Below are 26904 nucleotides of genomic sequence, written 5' to 3'. Positions count from 1 at the left end.
ACCCTGAGTGGGGTGGGGCCCGGGAATCTGTATTTTAGTAGTTCCCAGGTGATTCAGATGCTCAGTCAGGATTGAGAACCAAGGGCTCTTACCAGCCCTTCTGTTCTCTGAACCACTTCTCCATTTCCTTCTCGTCCCAGCGATTTCCAGCTCCCGCAACAAAAGGAGCGAGTGAGGAAGGGCGAGAAGGCGTCAACATAGCCCGGCCGGCCCGGGTCCCAGCCTCGCCCGGGCCCTCTCCCTCCCAGGGCGCCCGGCGCCGGACGCTAGCCGCCAGCAGCCACATTACATAACGGGCCCACGGCCCGCTCTCGCGAGGTTTCCAACCCCCCCCCCCTCCGCCCCTCCTCGCTCCACGTCAGAGGGAACCGGGCGGAGCGGCCAACATGGCGGAACGCAGGCGACACAAGAAGCGGATCCAGGTAGTAAAGGCGAGCCCCGGGGTAGGGGGGCTTCAGGGCGCTCGGGAGTAGAAGAAGCGAGGGAAGCCCCCGGAAAGGCGAGCGAAGCCGAGGGCAAGACGGGGTGGGGGTTCCTCCGCGAGGCCTCCGGGCGCGGGCTGCGTCGTTGTGAGGGGCCTGAGGGGGGGCGGTGTTGGCGACGGCAAAGACCGAGGCGGAGGTGGTGGGGCAGCGGCGGAAGGTAAGAGGCGCCGCGCTCGGAATCGGCGGCGGAGGCGCGTCTGCCAGCCTAGGATTCCTGTGGCTGCTCCGGCCCAGGCCTCCTCGCGAGCTCAGACACCGACCTCCCCGGGCTCCTCCCCTCCTTTTTTTCTGCCTCATCCTCTCGCCTTAGTTATCCCGAAATTAAGGCCATGGTAATTAGGGTAGGAGGAGGCGGAGGGCTGACCTAAAGCATTCGGTTCTTTGTGCGCGAATGGGAGGAACGTAGGTGAGGGAGTAACCTAGGTTTGGTCAGCTGCCCCGGGGGCCCGGGCGACGGTCTGGCAATCCAGATGTTCAGTTGCGTATGTCCTCCTTTCTCAGTGTTAGGAACAGGCCAGTTGAAGCTTTCCGGCTTTCTTCCAGGCGACACGGTGTAAATAAACACAGCGTCGTTGGTACTGCGACGACCTGGTCGCGCCCAGAAACCTCTCACATGCCAGCGTGCCGGCCCCATAACCTACATAACATGCCTCCCTCCTTCCACATGCCTGTCATCTGTGCCCATCTTCCCTGCCGTTTTCCCCCTGTTGTTCTAGCTTTTTGCCAAGAGGATTAAACACATGGAACGTCTTAGACTCAGGACGATTTCTGTTAGTCGTTGCCTCCTGAGCTTATCTGCCTAGAAACCTTCCGACGGCATCACAAATGGATAAAATGTTGTGAGTTGTTACGATGCCAATCACAAATTGTGACACTCATCGTTGACTTTCTGTTTCTTGGGATTTCATTGCCTAGAATGACTTTTTTTCTGTGTAATGTTTGATTCCTCCATTAAAAAAAAAAATTTATGACTTAATTGGACTACACCAGAGTTGATCTGAGCCATGCACGTTAAAATTCTCCTGAAGACTAGGAAGCGCTGGGGCGGGGGGGAAGATGCCAGCGGTGAGTAAATTTGGAATTGTGGGATTGGGCAGAAGTAAGAAAGTCTTCCGAGCAGAGCGCAGAAGAGAATCAGAGACAAGTTCCCCCAGGTTCCAACAGGTCATCAAAGCAGGGTTTAAGGGGATTATGGAAGAAGTTTCTAATGACCCTATTCCCAGTGGCAGGATTTGGTGTTATCACCCTTGCATTAGAGTTTGTATTGAAGTTGCCAGTCAAATGCGTACTCACGTACGTAAACTCACACACAGAGTGCATTTTTATGCCCTTTAGCACGCAGTATTTGCCCGCTTTCAGCTTTAACGTTGTGAAGGTGAACCTTACTCACTTTTGAACAGCGGCTTTTTTTTTCCCGTCTCGATCCTGTCTTAAAGAGTAAGGTAGATGGAGAAGCTGTGTAGTGGTGGTTGTGTCAGGGACCTAAAGCTTGAGCCACAGTGTTCTGTTTGCACCCTCGTTTCACCGGTTACTGGTTGTGTAACTTTGGGCAAGTTACTTAACTTTTCACCTCGACTTACAAATTGTAACAAAGGATATGTACCTCAAAAAAAGGAGAGGTTGTAGGGTTGTTGCAAAAATAGGTGAGTCAGTGACTTGTTATTAAAGATTATAGACGTTATTAGGAGTGTTTGGCCTGTAACTCCTTCCTTTCCCCTTCTCCAAAAGGATGAAAGGTTTGGGTTGGCTGTTTTGGTTTCTGTGAAGCACTCCGACGTACTGAAGAAAGATTAACAGCTATCCATTCAGTGAATAAACCATCACCTTGTGAATTCCGTAAATATAGCTATTTATCCACTGCTGTGAATTTGGGGGTTAGATATATATGTGAGGATCCGATTGTTAAACATCAGTTTGGCATATTCCTAAATAAAAACATACTAACATTTATTATTCCCATCCTGGAGGTTTACACATAGCTGTACTAGAATGTTGTAGAGATCTTGGGAGTGCTATTTGGAGTACTGCTGTGCAGTGTTAACAAACTAATACAAGTGTACAATATCTTACAATGTCCTTGGGTCCCCCACCCCCACCCCCCAAATCAGAAACTGTAATATTGGCCTCACTTTGGACAAAAAGATCAAGTGTAATGTCAAAGTTCAGAGTTTAAGTTACAGAAAAGATTCTTTTATAAGACTTTTGGGCAAAAAAGTCTGTAATATCAGCTGAGTTTCCTGTTTGTTACTTGATGTTTCATATTTAGAAAAGATTCTTATGTTTAATAAATTCAAGTGACCTTGACTTGTAATTTTATATTGGAAGAAATGATTGGTATAATATCAGAGTTTCGAAAAGTAGCTAATTCATTTGCTTTTTCTAGTGTTACATAATTTCAGATTCTGATATCCCATCAAAGTTGGAAAGAAGGGGACTGTTTTGTCACACTTTCTTCTTGGATTCACTTTACTGATCACTGAAAACTGGAAGTGAGCTACATGTTTATTAATGTTAGGAGATTTTAATGATTGAGATTCTCAAATGAGAGTGATCTCAATCCAAATTAATGAACCATTTGAAAATAAATAATTTTAAGATTTAAGAAATGAATTATGCAAGTTTTAAAAAATATACAGTATGTGCATATTGGTTAGCAAAGTGCTTACTGGTTTGGAATCCTGGTATCATGAAAGTTTAGAGTTGAGAAGGATTTTCAGATAGTAGAATTTGTTTGGAATCCTTTTGCACAAATGCCATTCTTATGGGAAAAGCAAGATGGTAAAGCCCTATAACCTGGTACCCCCTACCATTATCCCATACTCATCGTCCTTAAACTATTTTTGGGACCTACATCTAAAAGTATTACTAGTATAAAACTTACTGATCTAATATATCACCATCATTTTATGGATAAACTAAGGTTCAGTGAGGTTATGTGACTTGACCCAGAGTCAGTCATCAAGGTAGTAAAACCAGATTTAGACCAAGTCTTCTAGTTCCCAGTTGAGTGTTCTTTATACCTCCCCAGTGGTTAAAAAAAAAAAATTCGGAAATACTTTAACCCTGAAGTCCTTATATTAAATAATATAACATAAAGATTTAACATGACTTGTCCCTGCTAAAGAGAGAAATCTCCTATTTAGTATTCTGTTTATGTGTATTCGGTTGAGTTTGGGGACATTTAAATGGCTTACTAATTCTTAGAACTTTGGTAATCTGCATCTCAGTTAATTTTATTGTACCCATCTGTCTTCCTAGCAGTAAAACCCTGACATGTCATGGGCCTGTATGCTTAATTTCAGAAAAGGGAAGGAAAGAGAAAGTTTGTGACTATATAATCTGACTCTCTGAGACCTTCTGAAGAAAATAAGACAGAACCCATGAAGCCAGTCCTAAGTCTGAAAACTCACCCAGAGGCTTACTGGAGGGCTTGCAATAGGAGTCAAACACAGAAGGGCACTGTCATAGTCAAGATACAGAGACTCTTGTGAAGCTTTATTAGTAACATGCTGTGTGACTTTAAGCAAATAATTTACCTAAGTCCTCCTCCAGCTTTCAGGTTTTACTCTGTTAATCTATTTGCATTTCACAAATATTTTACACTGCTTGCATGAAGATACGAATTTATAATTTGTTAACTAACCTTTTTCTTTTTTCCTTACTTCACTTCACAGATCAACCAAACTTATTTCTACTGAATGTAGCAATTAAAAAAAATTCTGTAAGATAGAAGACTGGCTTTTTTTTTGTTTTTTAAGTTTATTTATTTTTGAGAGAGGGACAGCACGAGCAGGGGAGGGGCAAAGAGAGAGGGGGCGGGAGAGAGAGAATCCTAAGCAGGCTGCACGCTGTTAGTGCAGAGCCCAACACAGGGCTCAAACCCACAAAACTATGAGATCATGACCTGAGCTGAAACCAAGAGTTAGATGCTTAACTGACTGAGCTACCCAGGCACCCCAAAGACTGGCTTACTGACTCTTGATCTAATGTTTTTTTCTCAAAAAAAAATTCTTGTAACTACTGGCTAAAATAAAATACAGCTAAAAATGATAACCCCTATTTCATTACAGTATTTGCATGTTGATCTATTCTAAAGTAAAAATAGCATTTAAGTAATTTAAAAAGAGTGTTCTAACCAACTTATATAATTTTGGGTTGTGAGTTGCAGCAGCCAGCATCTTGGTATTTGGGTGCAAAGATGGCAGTCTAGCCTCAAAAACCTTATTGGCTCTTTGCTTTCTAAGACATTTGAGCTCATTCATTGAGCTATAAAGTTCTCTTCATTTAAGGGTTGATGAGCTGGCTTCTCTCTCTCTCTCTCTCTCTCTCTCTCTCTCTCTCTCTCTCTTAAGACTTTTTAAATGTTTTTTTATTTATTTTGAGAGAGAGAGGGAGAGAGAGAGACTCCCAAGCAGGCTCCATGCTGTCAGTGGGGAGCTCAATCCCACAAACCGTGAGATCATGACCTGAGCCGAAACCAAGAATCGGACACTTAACTGACTGAGCCACCCAGGCACCCCTGGCTTCTCTTTATTAGTGGTTGATGCTATTCCCAAAAGGCCTTCACCTTTTTGTTAGAAGGTTTCTAGAAAAGTTATGAAAATATTCTGAAGATTTGTTCACATCAAAAGAGAACAAAGAGGGGAAGTATTATAGTCTAATGCGTAAACAGGAAGAGAGTAAGACTGTTTTATACTCTTTAGGCTTTAGCAGGGCAGCAGTGAGAGTGGAGACTCCATGGCAGGATCGGCAGGATCTCCCTAACCAGCTTCCCATGGTCATGTTCTCTTGGTAGTCTTCTTTCTGGCTTCAAAGCCAGAATCTTTCTATCTGGCTTCAAAGCCCCAGCAGATGGAACAAATTCTATACTTTTCTCTTAAAGGCATTCTACAATATGATAACTTATATGTGGTATAATGAACATTTCATAATATTTCACAAAACAAATTGGAAACCTATTAAGATTTGAAGAAGGAGCAAGGAAGGTTATCAGTTGTGTTACACCAATATCTTGATAGAATTCACTACATTTCTAGGGAATTACTTCAAGGGAAGTTATTGATACTTTTTAATAAAAAAGTAACTGGATAAGTAACTGTATCTACTTGGGAAAGATTATCCAAGTCTATATTTTCTGGGTCTCTTCTGTTCATTATTGCTTAGTAGTATCTTTAATTTACCAAGGAGGGAAAAGGAATAAAAGTAGATTACTTGAGTCTGTCTTGATGTTGTTAGAAGAGTGGTGAACTTTGAAGTTAGTTGTTAAAGTGAGGTTTAAAAGTGTTATGGATTCGTGTAGTATCAGATTCCCTACTGTATCATATAATAATAGAATAAATAGACTTTTCCATTTCTTGTGTATCCTCATATCAGATTTTACATGTGATGCCTCTGTCAACAATCAGTAGATGAGTACATTTATACCTGTGTTTAGTAAATGGTTTGATTGGGTGCTAGTATGAGTATAGACTTGTCACACCTAAAGTTGATGTGCTTGAGAAATATGTATGATACGATTTTGGAAAATAACAATTGCTATTTTGTATAATTATAACAAAAGATAGGTATCATGCTCTACAAATTTTGGTATTAACTGAAGCACCTAAAGGTATTCTAGGTATACACTCAGTAAGTATGTATTTGAACAATTTATGTTTATCTAGACTTATTTCCCATGGTTATTTTTAATCAAGCATATACAGTAATAACTTATCAGTTGATTACAAAAAACTTTACATTGACAACAGATGTATCAAATGAGAAAAAAATTGAGCATAGGTGGGTGTGATAATAAAATAGAATTGGTTTCCATGAGCCAATTAGTAGTAGCTCATTATTTTCAACTATTTGTAATACTACTTTTTGGAATACACAAATATATAGGATATTATTTACTAATAGATGAGCCTCTTAGAAATGCGTTGTATTATTCAACCAGAATTTAATACTATCATTTAACGTATGATACTAACATGTTAATATATGTTAGTGTGATTTCAAAAATTGAAATATAGGGGTGCCTGGGTGGCTTAGTTGGTTAAGCGTCCAACTCTTGATTTTAGCTCAAGTCATGATCTCACAGTTCATGAGATGGAGCCCAGTGTAGGGCTTTGCATTGATAGCACCAAACCTGCTTGGAATTATCTCTCTCCCTCTCTCTCTGACCTTTCCCTGCTTGTGCACGATCTCAAAATAAATATTAAACACACACACACAAAAATTGAAATGTAGATTTTTTCACCTTTTAGTGTGTCAGAAAGTATACTTTGTGGTTCAAATCATTATGAACCTTGTGGTTTTAGTGAACTGGGAGTGTTAACTTTTGTGAATTAATTTTTGTTAATAGTGTTAATTTTGAAATGCAATGTTTTCAAGATTCTACTTTTGTATGATACATATTTTTCTATATAAAACTAAAGGTTTTTTATTCACGCAAATATTTGGTTTTTACTGTAGTCTTCATTTGGATTGAATAGTTTGAACTTTTAATTTTTATTGCCACACATAACCCACAGATGGGGTACTAGTAAAGTATAAGAATCATACACTGTTAATTGGGCAACTGGGAGAAGAGGATTTGGAAAATGCAGAGTAAGAAATATGAGAAGTAGCTGCCAGGTGATTTAACAACCAAAGTACAGGCTTTCACTTCATCCAACAAGTTACTCCCTTTTCAGGATAAAATTGAAGCTGGTACTTTGGTTTGTTCATTGTTCCTCATTTTCATCAAACATAACTGAATTTAGACTTAACTGAAATTTGTGGGAAAACTGACATAAGGACTGATAACTTGGATTATTTTTTCTATTTTGTGTTATTAGAATGTCTTATCTAAAACATAACTGTCTTTAGCATTAATTGTTTTCAGCATCTAGATTCTTGGCAGATAGTTCTTTACGAATATTTGACACTTCATTTAAGAAACAGACCTTCCCGAAATTACTCACGTTTAGATTATACATTGCTGAGAATATTGCTTGAGTGCTCTCTGTATCATGCTTACATATGTAATTAAAGACAGTACTTTTGTTTTTGTAGCTTATAGCACTACAACAACTTCTAAAAGTGTATCAGATGTATACAAATGTAGATTGCCTTCATTTTCTTCAGTATATAGGTGGGGAGAAGACGTACACAGGAGTAATTGAAAGGGAAGAGAATACACCTCTTTAGTATCTGAAATAGTATTCTTATGGCTCCCACACTGGGACAGATCTCTCTGGTTAATTTGGGAATTCCTCCTGTAGTTTGTTGTCCATTGTTCAGGGTACATAGCTTTGTTAAATTTAACATTTACTTATGGCACCTGTTTCTACTTACTTTGACATTTGGGCACTCACTACTGGCAACCTCTTAATCTTTTAAATTACTGCTTTGTGGCTTATAAAAAAAGACCGGGCAAGAGTGAGGTGAGCTAGTACAAAGTAGTTACCATACTGGAAAAACAACTCAACAGAAATGCCTTAGCTGAGGTGAAGAGGCAGGTTTTGGCCCTATCAACAAGTATTTGAAAAACATGTAATTTTTTAAATCTCTATTCTGTCTTTTGTGTATATTATCAGGTCTCCTCCAGAGAAGACTTGAAAGAAAGGCTTATACTCCACTTTAAAAGATTTGTAGAACACATATGTAAATTCAACACATGAATTTGTGAAGTAAGTGATTACACTAAATATTCTTATTTTGCAGGAAGTTGGTGAACCATCTAAAGAAGAGAAGGCTGTAGCCAAGTATCTTCGATTCAACTGTCCAACAAAGTCCACCAATATGATGGGGCACCGAGTTGATTATTTTATTGGTAGGATTATATCAGTAAAATTCTATTAGTGTATATATTTTATGAAGATGCCTAAATTTGAGATATGTAGACATTTTAAAAGTGCTTTCCAAGTATTGTACAGAGATGCAGCTGGGTGATGGACATATGGCAGTTGATTATCCTGTTCTTGCCTTTTTTGATTACAAATGTCAATAGTAAAAAGACAAAAGAAAGTGCTTTGTAATAACACTAGTTGCAATTTTTTTAAATGGGATTTATTTTCAGTGATAATACTACATTTTGTTCAGATAGTAAAAGTACTTGAAGATAATCTTTTTGTAAAACTCTGGAATAGAATTCAATGGGAAACAAGTTTGATGGAACCAATGTAGGAGCTTTGGTTCTTCACATAATCCAAAGGACCTCATTATAAGCTAATGTCATCTATAATATGGCCCTGTAGCTTATAAATAGTGGTTGAAAAAAAAATAATATGAAAGTAAAATAAACGCTAGTCTCATCAGACCTACTATATTTAGTTTCTTCTTGTGATAGCAGTAGATTTTTCACAGAGCTTATTTCTCAGTGGGTCATGGTAAACTTGATAACAGAATTTCTATTACTGTCGGGAAGATTTTTGGTTAGTTTATTCTACATTTAATTATGATTATGTGATAAGAATGATACTTATATTGATTTTAAATGTTTTTGTCTAGAACATTTCCACATAATATATCTGGTCTTAGTTCATATTTTTGAATGTCAGTTATTTCCCAACATTACTTTAAAAAGACCCTTATTGCTGTGTTTCACAAATTTAAGTTTTGAGGAATTGTTTATCTATCATGATCATGTCCGAATTAATTTCCTTTGAATTTGGTTTTATTTTCTGATGCCAGAATATCTTATAAATTATTACTTAGACATAAATTCCCATGTATACATAATTTAAAATGATAAATTTTTTCTTTAGCTTCAAAAGCAGTGGATTGCCTTTTGGATTCAAAGTGGGCAAAGGCCAAGAAAGGAGAGGAAGCTTTATTTACAACAAGGGAGTCTGTGGTTGACTACTGCAACAGGTAGTGTTTATTTCTTAGTGATGGATAACATAAGTAGTGATTTCAAAATACTTGCCATAGTCCTAAAGCTCCTTCCCCATTTTTATCATTAAATGTAGTGATACTAGAACATAGCTCAAACAGAGCTTTTTCATGCAACCTGGATTTTTTTCAGTACCTTTGGAAATGCATTTATTTGGTATTAGACTATGATATTTTCATAATTTTAATTTGTATACATTTGCCAGGCTGACCGAGCTGAAAGGTCAGCAATACAAATCCTAGGCCAGTGTTAAAAGTAACCAAAAAAAGTCTTTCTTTTCTACGCAAATGGCTAGGGAGTCTTTCCCAAAACTTTGACAGGGATTCCTAATAGACCTGTTATATCTGGGTTGTTTGTTTTTGTGCCTGTATGGCGTTAGTCAGTCAGGTACCCTTCCTTATTTTGTTGGTGATTGCTAATGTATTCCTTGTAAAATCAAGGCAACCACAGCATCTGCCTTTTCTTGATTCCATGGTGAAGCATAGATAGTTCAGTAACATATCCATGTTTTTCATAATAGGTACTTCTCCTTTGGGAAAAACTTCTGATGGTGAGTGGTATACAAAAACCACTTTCCTCTGAAAATAAATATATTGATTTTTCTTTCAGTTTTTTCTCTTGGCTTACTTACTAAAATAATTAGGCATATTTATTAAGATGTTAATAAACCAAATTTTGGGGCGCCTGGGTGGCTCAGTCGGTTAAGCGGCCGACTTCGGCTCAGGTCATGATCTCGCGGTCCGTGAGTTCGAGCCCTACGTCGGGCTCTGTGCTGACAGCTCAGAGCCTGGAGCCTGTTTCAGATTCTGTGTCTCCCTCTTCTGACCCTCCCCCGTTCATGCTTTGTCTCTCTCTGTCTCAAAAATAAATAAATGTTAAAAAAAAAAAAAAAAAAAAAATAAACCAAATTTTGTCTTTATCACTGAAGTTTATAATGGTAGGAATCTTACATTTTAGATTATTTTATGTTTGGTAGGGAGATACACATAGTATTTGCTAATATGTTGGTTAATGGCATTTAAAGTATCAGTCACATGACACCCCTCTAAAAACCACTGTTTCCCAACCTGGTTTTAAAACTGAAGTTAGGGGCGCCTGCGTGGCTCAGTCAGTTGAGTATCCAATTCTTGATTTCAGCTCAGGTCATGATCCCAGGGTCATGGGATTGAGCCCCACATTGGGCTCCACACTGAGTATCAACCTCTCTACCTCTGCTCCTTTCCCCAGCTCACTTACACACACTCTCTCTCTCTCTCTCTCTCTCTCTCTAAAACAAAACAAAATAACAAAAAATAAAACTGTGATGTTAAAGAACTATCAAATATTTCTTAAAATTCTTAGTTGCCAAAAAGTAGAGTCACTGTTGGACCTTTCAAAAACAATGAAAATTTTACTGTTGGGGCAGGAATGAGCTAACAGTGATGTACCTGGTATTTTTCTTTACAGCCATTTCTGTAGAGCTCCAAAGTGCAAATTTCTCTGCCTGCCTCAAAAATAGATTTTTGTTTTACATATGGTGTGAAAATTAAGATACTATACATGAAAAAACAGAGAAGCTAGGTAATTTACTCAAAAGTAGTAGAGCCAGAATTCTAAATCCAACACTCTAGCTCCATAGTCCATGCTCCTAACCACCATGATATACTACCTCCTCCAACAAAATGATGATGCATTTAATGAAGCAAATTAAGATGAAGGATTCATCTGTCAATACTATTTGAATATTAAATCTGTGAGCCCAGAGAGAGCAGCAAGTACTAATCCACATCTCTTTTAGGAGCCTTGATCCCTTGTTATATGAAGAGCCTTAAAGACCTAGAGATATACTCACTTTTCGTTGTAGATGTTACTCCCATTCATGCCAGGTTGTTTGTGTCCTTTCTACATGGAAATAGAGAAGCATAACTACCTAAATGTTTCAGAGCCACTTCTGATAAGCCATGGCCAGCCCTCGTGGGTTCTATCCTGACTACAAATAAAACCACAGAGATATTTGTCTAGTCTCATTTTATGAAGTTGATCAGTAGACTTGAGGGAGTCTGAAGAAAAACAAAACAGGAAGATGTAGAATGATACAAAGAGCAACCTTTTCTAATGTGCTCTGTGCCTCATAATGGCCTGCTTTGAGTATGAATCTAATTCTACACGTGACTTCGCATCTCCAACCCACTACTCCAGTAATGTCTTTCTCACTCTCATTCATATACCACACTCATTCTTTTCTGGTCTTTCATTGATCATAACCTGCCATTTTCCCCAAATGGTTTTTTGTCAATCCTGCCTGCCTCTCAATTTAAATATCCCTCCAGTTCTCTCTCTGCCATGTGCTATTCCACAGGTCCTCCAGCCCACATTAATCTTTGTATCTAAGGTTCTATAGCATTTATAAAGTTAGTTCATACACTATACCCCTTAGCTATTTGAGAATTGTTGCATATGAATCAGTTTTTAAAATTTCCTGCCAGCCATATCTGAAGGCAGTTATAGGACTATTTTCTGCTTTAGTGTAACTCCATAGCAATTAGCACAGCGTGGGTATTTAATAAAACGTTACTATTGCTACATGGGTGAAAGTCTTAAACATGTCTGGCTTCAATAAATGTTTGTTAAACCTGAAAAAAAAGTAAGAGGTGAGGAAAAAATACAATTTAATGACTTTGCATAAGCTGCTTTTAACAATCCATTTGTGTATTCAGCAGTTATAAAATATCTGTTGTATTCCAGGCCCCAAGAATACAAAGATGACTGTGACTTGGTCCCCACCTCCAAAGTACATATTCTAGCCTTTTAGAGAAGACTCATGACTAATTACAATGCATTGTGTTCTGTAAGGAGGACAGGGATGAGAAAATGTCAAGAATGGCTTCACAGAGAAAAGGTTTAATCAAAATTTGAAACATAAATAGGTGATTACCCAGCAAACAATGGGAGAAAGGACAGTCAATCCTGGCAAAGGGAGCAGAACATACTGGAAGAAGGAAGTAGTTCTGTGGAAATGTAAGAGAGCTTTGTGTGAGTGATTTGTACTATATGATATGTTAAATAAATGAAGGCACTGGTTTTGTTACAATAGTAAATGTCATCTCACTTTTCCAGTCATAGAGTGAGTTGAAGTAGGCATTCTCTAAAGACCTGTCAAGGAATATGTCAATAATTTTACTTACTAGTGAATAGATTGATGCTATAATGTAATAATGTGAAACCAAAGTATGTGTATGTATATTCTGTAACTATTAAATGAAATTCAAGGTTTTGCTATAGCAAAGTTTGCTTACTTTGAGTACGTATATTCCAGGCACCATGCTAATAACAATCTACGTGTGATTGTGAGATAGAAATTTTACTAAAATTAAATAATGTACCCAAACCCACATAGTTAAGTGGTAGAGGTGGTATTTGAGCTCATGTACCTGAATATGACTTGTTCGACACCAGTTTTATTGTTTAATAGTCTGCATTTGACCCTTGAACAACCTGAGGGTTAAGGGGTGTCAACCCCACACAGTCAAAAATTCATGTTTTTAACTCCCCTCCAAACTTAACTACTAACAGCTTTCGTTGACTGGTAGTCTTACCGCGAACATAAACAGTTGATTAACACGTATGTGGTACATGTGTTATATGCTGTATTATAAAGTAAACTAAAGAAAAGAAAATGTTATTAAGGAAATCATAGGGAAGAGAAAATACACTTGTAGGGCATACTGTATTTATTAAAAAATAACCCGTGTATAAATGGACCTGCGTAGTTCAAACCTGTGTTGTTCAAGGATCAACTGCACATGGGTGGCAGATACTAATGGTACAGTCTGTGGGACATTTCAGACAGTTGCAGAGTTTTATGCTGTGTAGATGTGAACAAGTAGAAGGCCAAATGAGAAGACCTAGAAATTAGTTTTGTGGAAATGTTCATGGAGTGGACCCCAGTTGGGCAGCAGAATAAAGCCCAGCCAGGCAGTTCAAAACAGAGGCCTCAGAGGGCACAACATAATGACCAGAAATAAGTGGTCACTGGACAGGAAGAAAGCACTTAGTTAAGAAGTGGTATGATGTGCTGGAGCAGGCATTAGTGGAGGTAGTGGAGGTAGAAAGGTGGGCCGTCAGCAGGCACAGATGGTGGATTTGAGACTTAGTTTGTATGTTGTGTTTGGTAGTTGTACATTATCAAGGAAGCAACGAAGAAGCAAATCAGGAACTCTGAAACTGGAACATAAGATTTGAAAGGATGGCTTTTAGGTAACAAAAGGGCAACTCAGTTTCTTGAGTAGGATTGTGAGGCTAGAAAAGAACTACCACTTAGATTGACTTAATTTAGGGTCTTCTAAGCTCATCAGATGAAGAAATGAATAAAGCAAAGATATCTTAAGTAGTTTATGCTAGTAAAGGGAGCAAACAGACATAAATTATATATTAAGTTAGAAGATGAATGCAATGGCTAGGATAACAGGAAACAGGAGAGAGGATGGGGGATGGGTTTATAATTTTAAACAGGATAGGGCTAGTTGAGAAGGTAACATTTGAAGGAAGTGAGGGAGTGAACCAAAAGGACATTCTTGTTTGAGGGAAGAGCATTCCAGGCAAAGAAGGGCATACAGAGCAAAAGCCCTCGGGTAGGAATGTTTGAAAAAAATAATTACTGAATAAAGAACAATGCACTGAGAGAAATTAGTGAAACAAGGAATACTTGGTGTTTTGCCAGTATATTGTACAATTTTCAGTTTGTTACTGCTGTGGTTGTTTTCAGAGTCCAGGAATATCACCTTAGCATATTTAGTTATTCATTACTTAATTGAAGATATTTCATAATAGTGGCAGGCTGAATCGTGAGAGAAAAAAATAACATCAAGGAAGACTGCTGAAAACACGATTTAGATCATTCAAATCATGGGCACATTTTTAATCTGCTAACATTTCTTAAACTGTTTTATTTATTTTCCCCTTCTATCTGCTCTTGAATTTGAAATTTAACATTAAATAAAGAAGCATCTTGATTTACTCTTAATTCAGAGAAAAGTTTCATAAGGATAATTCCAAACTTGTAATCAGTTATATCTAAATTATATGGTTGAAAAATAAAAATTAGATGAAAAACTTATGTAATCAAATTGGCAGTACATGTTTTGATTAGAGGTGGGTTGACTATTTTTCCATGGATTTACTAGTTGTAATTTCATTCATGAGTTGCCGGTGTATATTTGCTCATTTTGGGGGGGGTGGGGGCAGAGGGGTTAGTGTTTTTTCTTTTCAGTCTATATCTATATAATTGATAAGGAGTGTAATATCATGCCATTTTTCCCATAGGCTTTTAAAGAAGCAGTTTTTTCACCGGGCACTAAAAGTAATGAAAATGAAGTATGATAAAGACATAAAAAAAGAAAAAGAGAAAGGAAAAGCCGAAAGTGGAAAAGAAGAAGATAAAAAGAGCAGGAAAGAAAATCTAAAGGATGAAAAGACAAAAAAGGAAAAAGAAAAAAAAAAAGATGGTGAAAAGGAAGAATCCAAAAAGGTGATTTTAGCTAAATTTAAGTAAAAATAAAAAATTATTATTTGCACATGATCACTGGCATATGAGCATTTTTGAAATGCTGTGCAGCAACCACTTAAGATAAATATATTAGGGTTCTTACGAATACCATGGTTGAGAATTTTTATTTCTGTGTCTCAAATAGTGAAACTTTTTTTGACTATGAATGAATGTCTTATTGTTTTTCCTTTTTGTGTTTTTTTTTTTTCATTCTGCATAACTTGTGTTTTAATAGGAAGAAACTCCAGGAACTCCTAAAAAGAAGGAAACTAAGAAAAAATTCAAACTTGAGCCACATGATGATCAAGTTTTTCTGGATGGAAATGAGGTGAGCATATCTACCTTATAAATAGAAATCCAGTTTTCCATAGGAGTTTTTAGAGTTATCTGTGATGACTGTACTAAGAAAAGAAGTAATTTTGGTAAATCTAACCACATAGGCACTACTTTTTAAAAAAAACAATAATTTCTCTGAATTAGAGTTACAAAAAATGTATAGAATATTAGCCAGAATTAGGTTCAGCTGTCTGTGAGTAATAGGAAACCTGAAATAACAGTGGCTGAAAACAGAATAGATGCTTGTTTCTCATCAGTTAAATCTGAAATTTAGTAGTACAGCTATGGCAGCTCTATGGTGCAGCTGTGTGGGGCAATTAGTAAAGGTTACCTTATGGTCCAAAATGACAGCTAGCCTTATATCTGCATCCAAAGGAAGAAAGGAGAATGAGGAACATGCCTCCTCTTTAAGGACAACTTCGAGGAGGCTAGCAGTTGCATTTCTGCCTGGATTGCCATGGCCAGAACCTGGTCACATGGTCATGCCTACCTGCAGTAAAGTGTTAGAAATGTGCTTTTTGTACTGGTGGTCATTTGCCTAGCTAAAATGCAGGATTTCCTTACTATCAAAGAAAAAAGAGTAGAATGGTTAATGGAGGGCACCAATAGTTTTCTGTCTTTTATATTCAGACTATACACTGACTATACACTACTTTAGAGGCCTAAGATTTTCAATGTTACTTAATGCTTTATTCAAGGAAATTGTATTTATTTCTTTTGTAATGGAAGATTTGTGTGATGGTAGCCTTCCATGAAGACTACTTAACTTAATCATTTAACCAATACAAAAACATTAGTTATATACTGGCCATTGAATTCTTGTGAATTTCAAGGCATATTTGTTTTTGTTGTATCTAATACAAAAGTAGTATATATAAAGTAGTGGTTCCTAGAGCTATAAGTTTGAAATTCTGGGACAGCTTTTCAGAAAATATGTGCTCTTGGCTCATTCTAGACATACTTGCATGAGAATCTGTAGTATGGAATATAAGGGTGGCACATGTGTGTAATTTGTCTGACGTGTCCCAGGACAATTCTGATGTGAACCCTTGGTTAAGAACGGCTAGAAGAGAAGACCACAGTTCTCCCCTAATGTGAAAGTTCAAACACCTTCAGTTAAACATCAAACATTAGCTATATGCAAGGACATTATAGGTGCTTGGAAAAGCATGATAAATAAGATAAATTCTCTTCTTGGAAGTGCTTGTAGTCTAGCAAAGATACAAGCTTTTAAACATATTACTGTATCATAGGTTGGTGACTGTTAGGATAAGAGAACATCAGTTAAGAATAGTAAATTTAAGACAGGATAAGGAGGGTCTGGAGACCTTGAACACTTGAACTAAGTTTTGAAGGATGATTGGCAGATTACCAGGTACACTGAAGGAGTGTACAGATCTATTAGGTGAAGGACACAGCCTGAGCAAAAGCAGGAGTGCTCGCATTCCTGAAAATACTATATTTTGTTCTATAGAAGGCAACATGCTTTCAAATTTTAAAAGTGGGAAATGTCTTTAAAAACTGGATTTTTAGAACGCTTACTGGCAGGTGTGATGTCTATGGGTCTGATTTCTAGGGGAAATGTGCAGTTAAAAAAGAAGAATGGTGGGCGCCTGGATGGCTCAGTTGACTAAGCATTCGACTTCGGCTCAGGTCATGATCTAGTGGTTCATAAGTTCAAGCCCTACCTTGGGCTCTGTGCTGACAGCTCAGAGCCTGGAGCCTGCTTCAGATTCTGTGTGGCTTGGGTCATGTGATCTTGCAGTCATGAGAACGAGCTCCTCGCTTTATGTGGAGCCTGCTTGTGATTCTCTTTCTTCCTCTGCCCCTCTCCCCTGCTCACGTGTATGCTCTCTCTCTCTCTCTAAAATTAAAAAAAATAATAATAATTTTTTAAAAAAGAGAAATGGAACCCCCAGTGTTAGAAATAGAATGAAATCAAAGACAATAGAGTTCTGGTCAAAATAGAATCAGGAAATGGAAGAGTTTCCTGATTCAGCTTATGGGCTACAGACTCTCCACAAGGGAGGAGGCAATGAAATTATTGCAGTTAGTCATGGAATCTTTATGTTCACTAAGCATGGATCTTCATTAATGATTCTTTGTGTTTCATCAGTGAGAGGGAATAAGGTAGAGTTGATTGCTGCTGGATCTGCAATAGGGCCTGGCTGAATCTATCTTAACTGTGCTCTTAGCCCAGACTGCTTCTCCTTATACCAGTGTGCACCATTACATTAGGAACATAAAGTTACACAGTTGCTGCTCTTTGGGTGAAAATAAGCAATGGTTTGCACACATGAACAAATTGTTAAATGCATGCAAGTACATGGAAATTTACTTAAGTGCCTTAAGGAATTTATAGTTTAAAAAAATTTTTTTTCTAACTGAATAAATACCCAAAGAAACACTATTCCTGAAAGAAGGGTCTTTGGAATTTGTTTTCTTAGAAACTTAGTTCTTATATGTGAAGAAGTTGGAAGTGACTGTTATAGACGATACAGAATTAAGCTTAACTTTCTAATGTAACCTTAAGCACTGGGGTTTCTTGATTCTTCTAGGTATTTGTGTGGATATATGACCCGGTTCACTTTAAAACATTTGTCATGGGATTAATTCTTGGTAAGTACAATCTCTAAAATTTAGAAAGGAAAATAAAAATGCAAAAGCCATAGAGAAAAATATTTAACATAAAATACTTATTTTAAAAGAGGTGTACTTGAAATAAGGTTAGAAGATTAATGACAAGCTGAGAAAAATATTTACAAGACATTAAAGCAAAAATGAGATTAACAACCTGGTAGAAAAATGGTAAAGGTGGTCCACAGGTAAAGAAATACAGTGATCAATAATCAGCAATAAGGTAACTTAACCTTGAAGGGGTTAAAAAACTTGCCTAGAATTACTTAGCTTATAAATGATAGAGGTAGAATTTGAATCCTGATCTTTCTTGCTTTCTAAAGACCTAGAACCAGACTTCTGATTTCTTCTGATTATTCCATATGGTCCCATTGTACTTAGAAAAAAAACTGGAGATGCTTGTATCCAGTTTCCCTAACTACCGAAAAACCATCAGAATACCTGCTAAGCTTTTCAGTCTGTAGGTGCCAGAGCTTCACCCCAGACTCAGAATCTTCAGAGTGGAATCATTTTTTGCTTTAGTGTTGTTCAGAGGTTGTTTCTTTCAGCTCCTCTAGTTAGTAGACAGATACATTCAGACAATAAGACATTGCTTGAAAGCAGCAGCAGTCGATCATTTAAGGAGCTGACAATGTCACATTTTTAAACAACACTTTTTTTCTAACTATATGTAATTTATACTAGAAAAATCCTAGCCTCCAAGAGTAATAGTTAAAATGTTAGGTTGAGCTATATGAAATGGCTGATAAAATTTACCATTTTCTATCTATAAAAATGGCAATTTTATATGTCTTAATATGTTTATATTTCAGTTTTTCCCCCTAGGAATACGATGACTGTTATTGCAACCAAGCCATTTAAGTTTTAATCTAAAAGTTCTCTATATAACTTTGTCATTTCTTGTTCTAGTAATTGCAGTGATAGCAGCCACCCTCTTCCCGCTTTGGCCAGCAGAAATGAGAGTAGGTGTTTATTACCTCAGTGTGGGGGCAGGCTGCTTTGTAGCCAGCATTCTTCTTCTTGCTGTTGGTAAGTAGCATTAGTAAATTTGACCTCAGTAAGGAACATACCAAGCAATTTGGGCTATAATCTGGAGCTTCAAGTAAAGCTTAATTGCAACACTAATGTAGGCAAATCAAGGAGTATATGGACCTACTTTTTGGGTCATATCCCAAAACTGACTCAAGCTTGAGGTAGAATATGTACCTGATTAGATTTGGTCTGTTGTGAAGAAAGTATTTAATGTGTCTTCATCTGCATGTAGATATGGCTTAAAGTTTAGCTATCACAGAGACTAATATTTTTACGATGGTTGATGATTTATGAGACATAATCCTTTTAGTAAGACATTTTTGTATTTTGACTTAAGGCAAATGAAACTTGTATTAAATACTTAAATTGTATAAGCTTAATAAATATATATTCAATTCAGTAAATGCCATTTTGGGGAAAAATTTTGCACCCGTGTACCAAAATAAATTCTAGATGCATTAACGTGTTATAAATGGTTTTTAAAAATCAAACAAGGAGACATAAGTAATGTTTTTTTTACACGCCTGATGAATGGGGTCTTTATAGCTAAAGACAAAACAATATAAAAATAATCTACTTCAAATGAGGAAATTAAAAACAAACGATTAACAAATAGCTGAAAAATTCTTATCACTAGTAGTCAAACAGTAAAATTAAGATAACGGAATCGTTTTTTGCCTGTTTAATTAGGAAGTTTTGTTTGTTTGTTTGTTTTGTTTGTTTGTTTGTTTGTTTGGAATGGAGATACTCAGGGCTCCTGGATGGGTCAGTTAAGTGTCCAACTCTTGATTTTGGCTCAGGTCATGATCTCACGGTTCTGGAGATCAAGCCCTGCGTCAGGCTCCATACTGACAGCACGGATCCTGCTTGGGATTCTTCCTCTCCTCTCTGAAAATAAATAGATAAACTTAAAAAAAAAAGAAAAGAAATGGAATCACTCAGTGCCAGGGAAGATCTGACTGAAAGGAAATGCACTTAAATATGAAGAGTGGTGGTAGTTGTGAATAATTTTAATGTTGTTCTTTATACTTGTCTGTATTTTTTACAATGAGTATATTACTTACCATGGAAAAAAAACCATTATTTTACTTAAAATCCTAGTCTTTGAAGATATTTCCATAAAGGGTAGGCAGATTTAATTTAACTTTTTTACTTTGAGAAAGAAGTGGAAGTTTTTCTCAGCTTATCTAAAGCTGTGTATTGATATTTAAACTTACATACAGTATATTATTCCTTGATCCACCTAGATTTTATATTGGTGTATGGTACTAAGTTCTGATTATTTTCCCTAACTGACAAATCCACCTTTCCACCAAGGCATAAGAGAGTACTTCCTATACAAAATTTAAAAAATCACATTATTGACCTAATATCTGTTGTTAGAGGACATACTTTGACCAAGATTATCTGAACTGAGCAAATGTTATTCTGAGATTCTGTGATACATAATAGATTGCTGTGTTATAAAGCATTACTCCTGGGGCGCCTGGGTGGCTCAGTTGGTTAAGCGTCCGACTTCAGCCCGGGTCACGATCTCACGGTCTGAGAGGGGTCTCCCTCTCTCTCTGCCCCTCCCCCGTTCATGCTCTGTCTCTCTCTGTCTCAAAAATAAATAAACGTTAAAAAAAATAAAATAAAGCATTACTCCTATAGTCCTAGCAATTTGCCTCTGCGTGACCCTTCACCCTGGACATCAGGGTGTCCTGAGTTAGTGCCACTAACTGCACCCTGTAGCTTATGTAGTATTTTCATTCAGTTTATCATGTTTATGGGTTTCTCTTTTTTCTCTGTGATCTCTGACTGTGTGAAGCTTTCTTCACCCACCTTTCATATTTTCCCTCTTCTAGCTTAGTCACCTTCAGAAAATACCCTGATGGTTCTGCATGTAACAGTGCATTTGTGGGCCAAGAAATTATATCTAAGATTGTGAAGCAGCTAACTAGTGGTAGTATACTACCTGCATCAAGAATGAGAAGCTATATTAGGGCACTTGGGTGGCTCAGTTGGTTAAGCGTCAGACTTCAGCTCAGGTCATGACTTTGCAGTTTGTGGGTTCAGGTCCTGCGTCAGGCTCTTTGCTAACAGCTCAGAGCCTGGAGCCTGCTTCAGATTCTGTGTGTGTCCCCCCCCCTCCCCCCCGCCGCCCCTCCCCCGCTTACGCTCTGTCTCTCAATAATAAATAAATGTTTTTAAAAAATTAGAAAAAAAAAGGAATGAGAAGCTATAAACTTAAATTAGTACTTTCTGGCTCTCAAATCCCTGAAAATTTAGAAGCTCTTTCTTTTTGCTCTTTAAAATATCATTTTTTCAGTAGTGTTTTCTATCATCTTTCATTTTAAATATCCTATGGATTTAAGTATGCATTATAGATTAAATAATCTTGTAAATTAAAGCAGAAAACAAACCCAACATTTTGTTACTTCTCTTAGGCACTAGAGTTCCAAATATACTTTCAAATAGTTTTGATCTGTAGCTGAGTTATAAACTGGATATTTATTTTATATTATCCTATGAAGTATTATATATTAGTCAAAATTCTATTTGGTGCTACTCTGAATATGTATAAGACCTTTGGCGGTTTTCTAAATGGGTCCCGTTTAGTATAAGGATGGTGTGACAGTACATATCACAATGGTTTTCCCATGATTCTTTCACTTTTGCCCCTGGTAATCTAATGCCCCATAGAGGAAGAACTGTAAAACCTGTTAGGATTCTGCTATGCCCAGTTTATATATGTGGAGAATTTAAGTTTCATTTGTGCCATTTCCATATTGCTTTTCGTTGGATTTGAGCCAAAATTTCATATTATGGACCACTGGTCTTACAGCCCTACAAAGTCTATAATAGTATCATAATTTTATTTGGAGAAAAAATGTGCAGCCTCCTTAAAAGACATTTCTTTTTATCAGTGGAATTTATTAATAAATCATAATTGCAAACATATTTGCCATTTCTGTTTGTACCACAAAAGACATTAATGTGTACAGTCTTTCAGAATATTTATGTTCTTTGTGAAAATAGAAATTACTGCTTCATAAAAGTCAAGGCAGCTATAACTATTTCCTTTTATTTACTCAAAGCAGAATAATGGAGGAGGCACAAATGGCTGAGCTTTTTGCAGACCTGATATGTAACAAAACAAAACAGGAAAATCACATAGCTCTGTATAACTGGTAGATGAAGAGAAAACTATATGAAATACTAGGGTTTGTGTTTGTGATAACTTATTGCCCTAAACTTTAAAATTCTCAAATTCTTCCATTATCTAACCACAGTTTTGAGTTTGAGTTTTGAGAGTAACCTCAAGTGCCATTTGTTTAAGCAATCTTTGCTTTGTTTCCTAATATTAGGAGAGGAATCATCCTTAAATAAGCAGAAGTGACATAGTTAATTAACAAAATTGTAGCTAGAAAAATGTTCTTTTATTGTTCAGAAGTGTGTAATTTTACTTAGAAGACTCACCATTTAGGCAGAGTATGCACATGTCTTGGATCCATGATATATTTAGGGCCCTTTGGAAATGTATTTTTGTTTCTTTTAAAATCAGCAGTAGTAATATATGCACATGTATATAACAACCTATGCAGGATTATTTTATATGTATACTACTATGGTCATGAAGAGTGTAATTTTTAATATTTTTCTACAGAGTAATTGCCTCACAAAGGCAAAAGCGCCTACTAGGAAAGTCAGGGTGCAGCCTTGCTTTTTCCCTTTTAAAGGCTTCTTAAGATATCCTTCATCCCTTACTACTCTGTTCCCTTTTTCTTACATCAGAGTCTCATGCATACTGAAAGATCTAACTGATGGCTGTGCTTATTGATATACGATGTAGTCAGGTGTGCCCTCAGCATCGGAGCAGAATGTTCTGTGCCTGGAATACTGTGGTTGCTGCTAGATTAGTTAGGATTTCATTGTTTGTATATAAGGTACATGTAATGTGCAAATAATAAACTCTGAATGTTTCTTCAGTGTTTTATTAATATTCCTTGCTATCTGAGTCAATGCTTGAATTATTCAATTAGAGCCATTTTTCTCCTATAGCTCGTTGCATTCTGTTTCTCATCATCTGGCTCATAACTGGAGGAAGGCACCACTTTTGGTTCTTGCCAAATCTGACTGCTGACGTGGGCTTCATTGACTCCTTCAGGCCTCTGTACACACATGAATATAAAGGACCAAAAGCAGACTTAAAGAAAGATGAGAAATCTGAAGCCAAAAAGCAGCAGAAGTCCGACAGTGAGGAAAAGTCAGACAGTGAGAAAAAGGAAGATGAAGAGGGAAAAGTAGGACCAGGGAATCCTGGAACAGAAGGCTCGGGTGGAGAACGGCATTCGGACACAGACAGTGACAGGAGGGAAGATGACCGATCCCAGCACAGTAGTGGAAATGGGAATGATTTTGAAATGATCACAAAAGAGGAACTGGAGCAGCAAACAGATGGGGATTGTGAAGAAGAGGAAGAAGAAGACAATGATGGAGAAACAACTAAATCTTCCCATGAAAAATCATAATCTGACTAATTTGGGACTAAAGTGCAAGAGGTTGGATTTTCTATGTTGGCTGATCGTCCTAATGTACACATGACATTTGTAGCATTCTTTAAATCCATTTGCTGAAATGTATTTGACATCCAAGCAATTATATTCAGTCCTTCATTTCATAGAATACTATTATTGGTACAGTCTAAAGCCATTTATAAGTTGTATCTGTTTGATAATTTTACAATAAGTAGGTCTTACTTGTTTTGATAGTTATCAAAGATGCATTTTCCACAATGATATTTAGATTAATGGCATTTTTGATAGTTGTATGGCTTTTTACTGTTAGATTAATCAAAATAACCAAAAGGGATAAAAGAGAAACACCAACATTTCAGATTATGCGTAGTTATGTAGCCATTTCACAGTTTCTTTAAAATGAAATGCTTAAACTCCTTGTTCTTGGTAGTTAAGCTTTGGTTGATTATAAAAGTATACCAGGGAATTTCTGGGATTCTGAGTTAGCAGGGTTCAAAAGCATTTTGTGGAAACAAGCCAACTAGTAATGGTGCAGTAACACTTTTAGTTTAGCTACAAATTCTCCTTTTCCAACTTAGGAAATCCAAACTGATTTGTACATCTGACTCAGAGAAAGATAGTCATCTCCAACAGAGGAAGCAAACAGCACTGGTTGGAAGGTGATGGCTCTTCCCATTTCCTTGTCGTAAAGTAAAATGTATTCTGTACATAATTTACAAATAAACATTTTATTTTAATTGTTACTTATTATTTAGACATTTTTCTCAACACTTAAATTTGTAAAATTAAGACCATGTAAGGGTATGTTTTTAGAGAAATGGAAGTTTCAATAACCCACAGAACATCTGTGCTCTTTCTACAGGAGCTTCAGTTTTGTGCCAACATTCCATGTATTTGAATATGAGTTAAAAAGATCCTTAATAAATAAGAGCAGACTTAAAGTAGCTGTTTGTATGCCTTAATGTTCGTTTTGATTTATCTTAAATCGATACATTCAGAAAGGAGGTACTGTATTACCAGACCAGGATGCACCTCTATGAAAGATAATTTACTGTTCTAAAATAATCCATTTAAAATAAAGAACATAAAAGAAAACATAAGAGAACCATTGGACTCTTAAGTGCTTTGAACTAGTTTTGCGGTTTGATTTTATGCCTTGCATTACCTTAGTTACAAATCTTCCAGAAAAATCTGGTGTTTACCTATGAGCATAAAATATCATTCCTTGGATTTAGACACTTCTAAAATGATGATGAATATTAAATTATTTTCCTTCAGTCACAGAGCATTTTGCTTTGTAGTTCAAATAGGTGTTGTGGGTAGGTTTTTTTTCTTTAGGCTGTTTCCCATCTAGTGTTTGACTAAAGATGTTAAATTTTTCTAATTGTGAAAAAAGGCATTTTCTGCATACTGACACATTTTATTAAACATGGCTTGACTGCTTCTTTATAGTATTCCTTGTAAGTGGACAGAAATACAGCTGTTGATGTTAATGCAACTCTGTCAAGGCTACAGTCATTTTAATAAGTTTCCTCCCGGCAAATGTTCATTGATTTAAGTGCCTGGGTGTTTTCCCCTCACATTTTCAGAACGCTGCTACTGCTTATTTTCACAGGAAGGATATGCATAATTACAGCTTCGAGCTTCTTAATCACCAGTAACACTAATCCCTATTTTGGGGTATGATAATGGTACCAAAAGTGTTTTTCAGAAATAAAAAATGACCTAACTTTTACTACTGTGTTAAGACCCAGGCACTCAATATTTATCCTAAAGCTCTTTATAATATATATAGTATGTCTAGTCTTAAAGACATTTGGAGCATGACAAGAAAGTCAGCTTCTTCTTGATGTTTGTGGATTCTTACAGAATGTTAGTACAAATTTTTATAAATACCTGGTGGTCCCTGGGGGAAATAACATCCTTAACGATAGAAAGTGGGTTAGAAATTTCAGGTCAGTGTCTCCTACTATTCGAGGTTGTATACCTAAAGCAACTAAAAATCAAAAGGCTGCCACTATTCTATGCCTCAAAAGCATCGCTGGCTGTCTTGTTGGCTAACATTAAATATTCTTATGCCAGAGCATGGAGGAATTGTCTACATTAGTCAATGGAATGGTGATTTCTTTTTTACAAGGAACTTCCAAGTTTGCTATGCTACTGTAAGTAGAAGCATGAAGCTTTTGGATAATGTATGATTTATTGTGGAGTAGGTATAAATTGGCCTAAGGACTGAATTAACCAGCTGAGTCCAGATAATAAGAATAAAGCATATGTAATTCTTCTTCAAGTCAATGTATTAGATTGTTTTCCCCTTTTCCTCCCACTAATTTCTTCAATTTTCCGACTATATGGCCTAGACAACTCTAATTGAAATAATTTGGAATTAGTCAAATACTATTCGGAAACTAATAAATTTTAATGTATCACATCGAAATTATGCGGTGGTGATGGGTTTTAATGTTTCTCCCCTCTTTGGCTTTACATTATAAGTACCAATTAGCTGCCAACTATAGAAAAATGTCTTTTGTAACTTGAATATTCTTTTTTGAATCTTTATTAGGAACTGGAAAACTGCAAGTACAGTTGATTGTTGTTCTTCATGGCAGTTAGATTCTATAGTCACCACTAATACAGGACTAATACAGAATACTGAACCATTGCTCCTAGGGAAAATACAGGCCTATTGTTCTGCAAGCCTCTGGTCACATTTTTATCAACTAGTCAATACAGAAGCTTGTTTCAGGTGTCTGTGTTTTGTTGATTTACTAACATTGATTTACTAACATTGAAGTCATGGTCAACAGCCCTGTAACTTCATGCTTCACTGAAGCTCACCTAACATGTTATTTTCTGCATGAGGCATATCACAGCCTTCTTGCACCTATTAGGAAAAATTAGCACTTCAGCACTACATCTGGGGGGCATTTTAAACAGGGAAATCACCAATGAAAGCACAAAAATGCAAAAAAAATGGCACTAACTGGAGCAAAGGATATTCATCTACAGTATGGGAGGTGAAACACCTTGCTCAACCCCAAGTAGGAACATATGCATTGAGCAAGTCAAAATTTTCACTCTAGGGGTGACCATGAGAGCACCAGGGAAGTTTTAAAGAGTAGGCAAACACGGAATCCATGAATGAGGATGCTCAATTGTACTTACTATGTTATAAAGCTATGACATCCATTTGCCTGAGCTACAGAATAGATCATCATGCTCCCATATTTCCGTAACATTTTAGAAAATATTTTTAAGTAATCTCTACACCCAGCATGGGGCTCCAACTCACAACCCTGAGATCAACTCTGCCCCACTGACTGAGTCAGCCAGGCACCCCTCCATAACATTTTAAATGTCCACTGTCTGAAAGTAAATACTTAGTTCCTAATTATTGGTAGTCGATAGTTTGCTTTTACTCTGTTTCAGTGGCATGGCAATTCTCTGTTTAATCATTCAGTAACATTGAGTACTTACTGTGTGCCAGAATTTTATTAGGCACAGCCATGA

General features: G+C 36.9%; 1 protein-coding gene across 1 annotated transcript; it reads left to right on the top strand.

Moving 5' to 3' along the window:
* Positions 1 to 306: 306 nt before the first annotated feature.
* On the top strand, positions 307 to 24338 carry SEC62 (SEC62 homolog, preprotein translocation factor). Its single transcript, XM_019440539.2, has 8 exons — positions 307 to 422; positions 8175 to 8283; positions 9218 to 9323; positions 14647 to 14851; positions 15105 to 15197; positions 17764 to 17824; positions 18752 to 18871; positions 22919 to 24338. Exons 1-8 carry the CDS (start codon positions 387 to 389, stop codon positions 23386 to 23388), a joined length of 1200 nt encoding a protein of 399 aa, XP_019296084.1. The 5' UTR covers positions 307 to 386; the 3' UTR covers positions 23389 to 24338.
* Positions 24339 to 26904: the final 2566 nt, after the last annotated feature.

The sequence above is a fragment of the Panthera pardus genome, unplaced genomic scaffold (assembly GCF_024362965.1).
Source record: "Panthera pardus isolate Hobbes unplaced genomic scaffold, ASM2436296v1 HiC_scaffold_16, whole genome shotgun sequence".
Taxonomy (NCBI): Eukaryota; Metazoa; Chordata; class Mammalia; order Carnivora; family Felidae; genus Panthera; species Panthera pardus.
The sequence above is the reverse complement of the archived record's forward strand: the minus strand, read 5'-3'. Positions and strand labels throughout refer to the sequence as shown.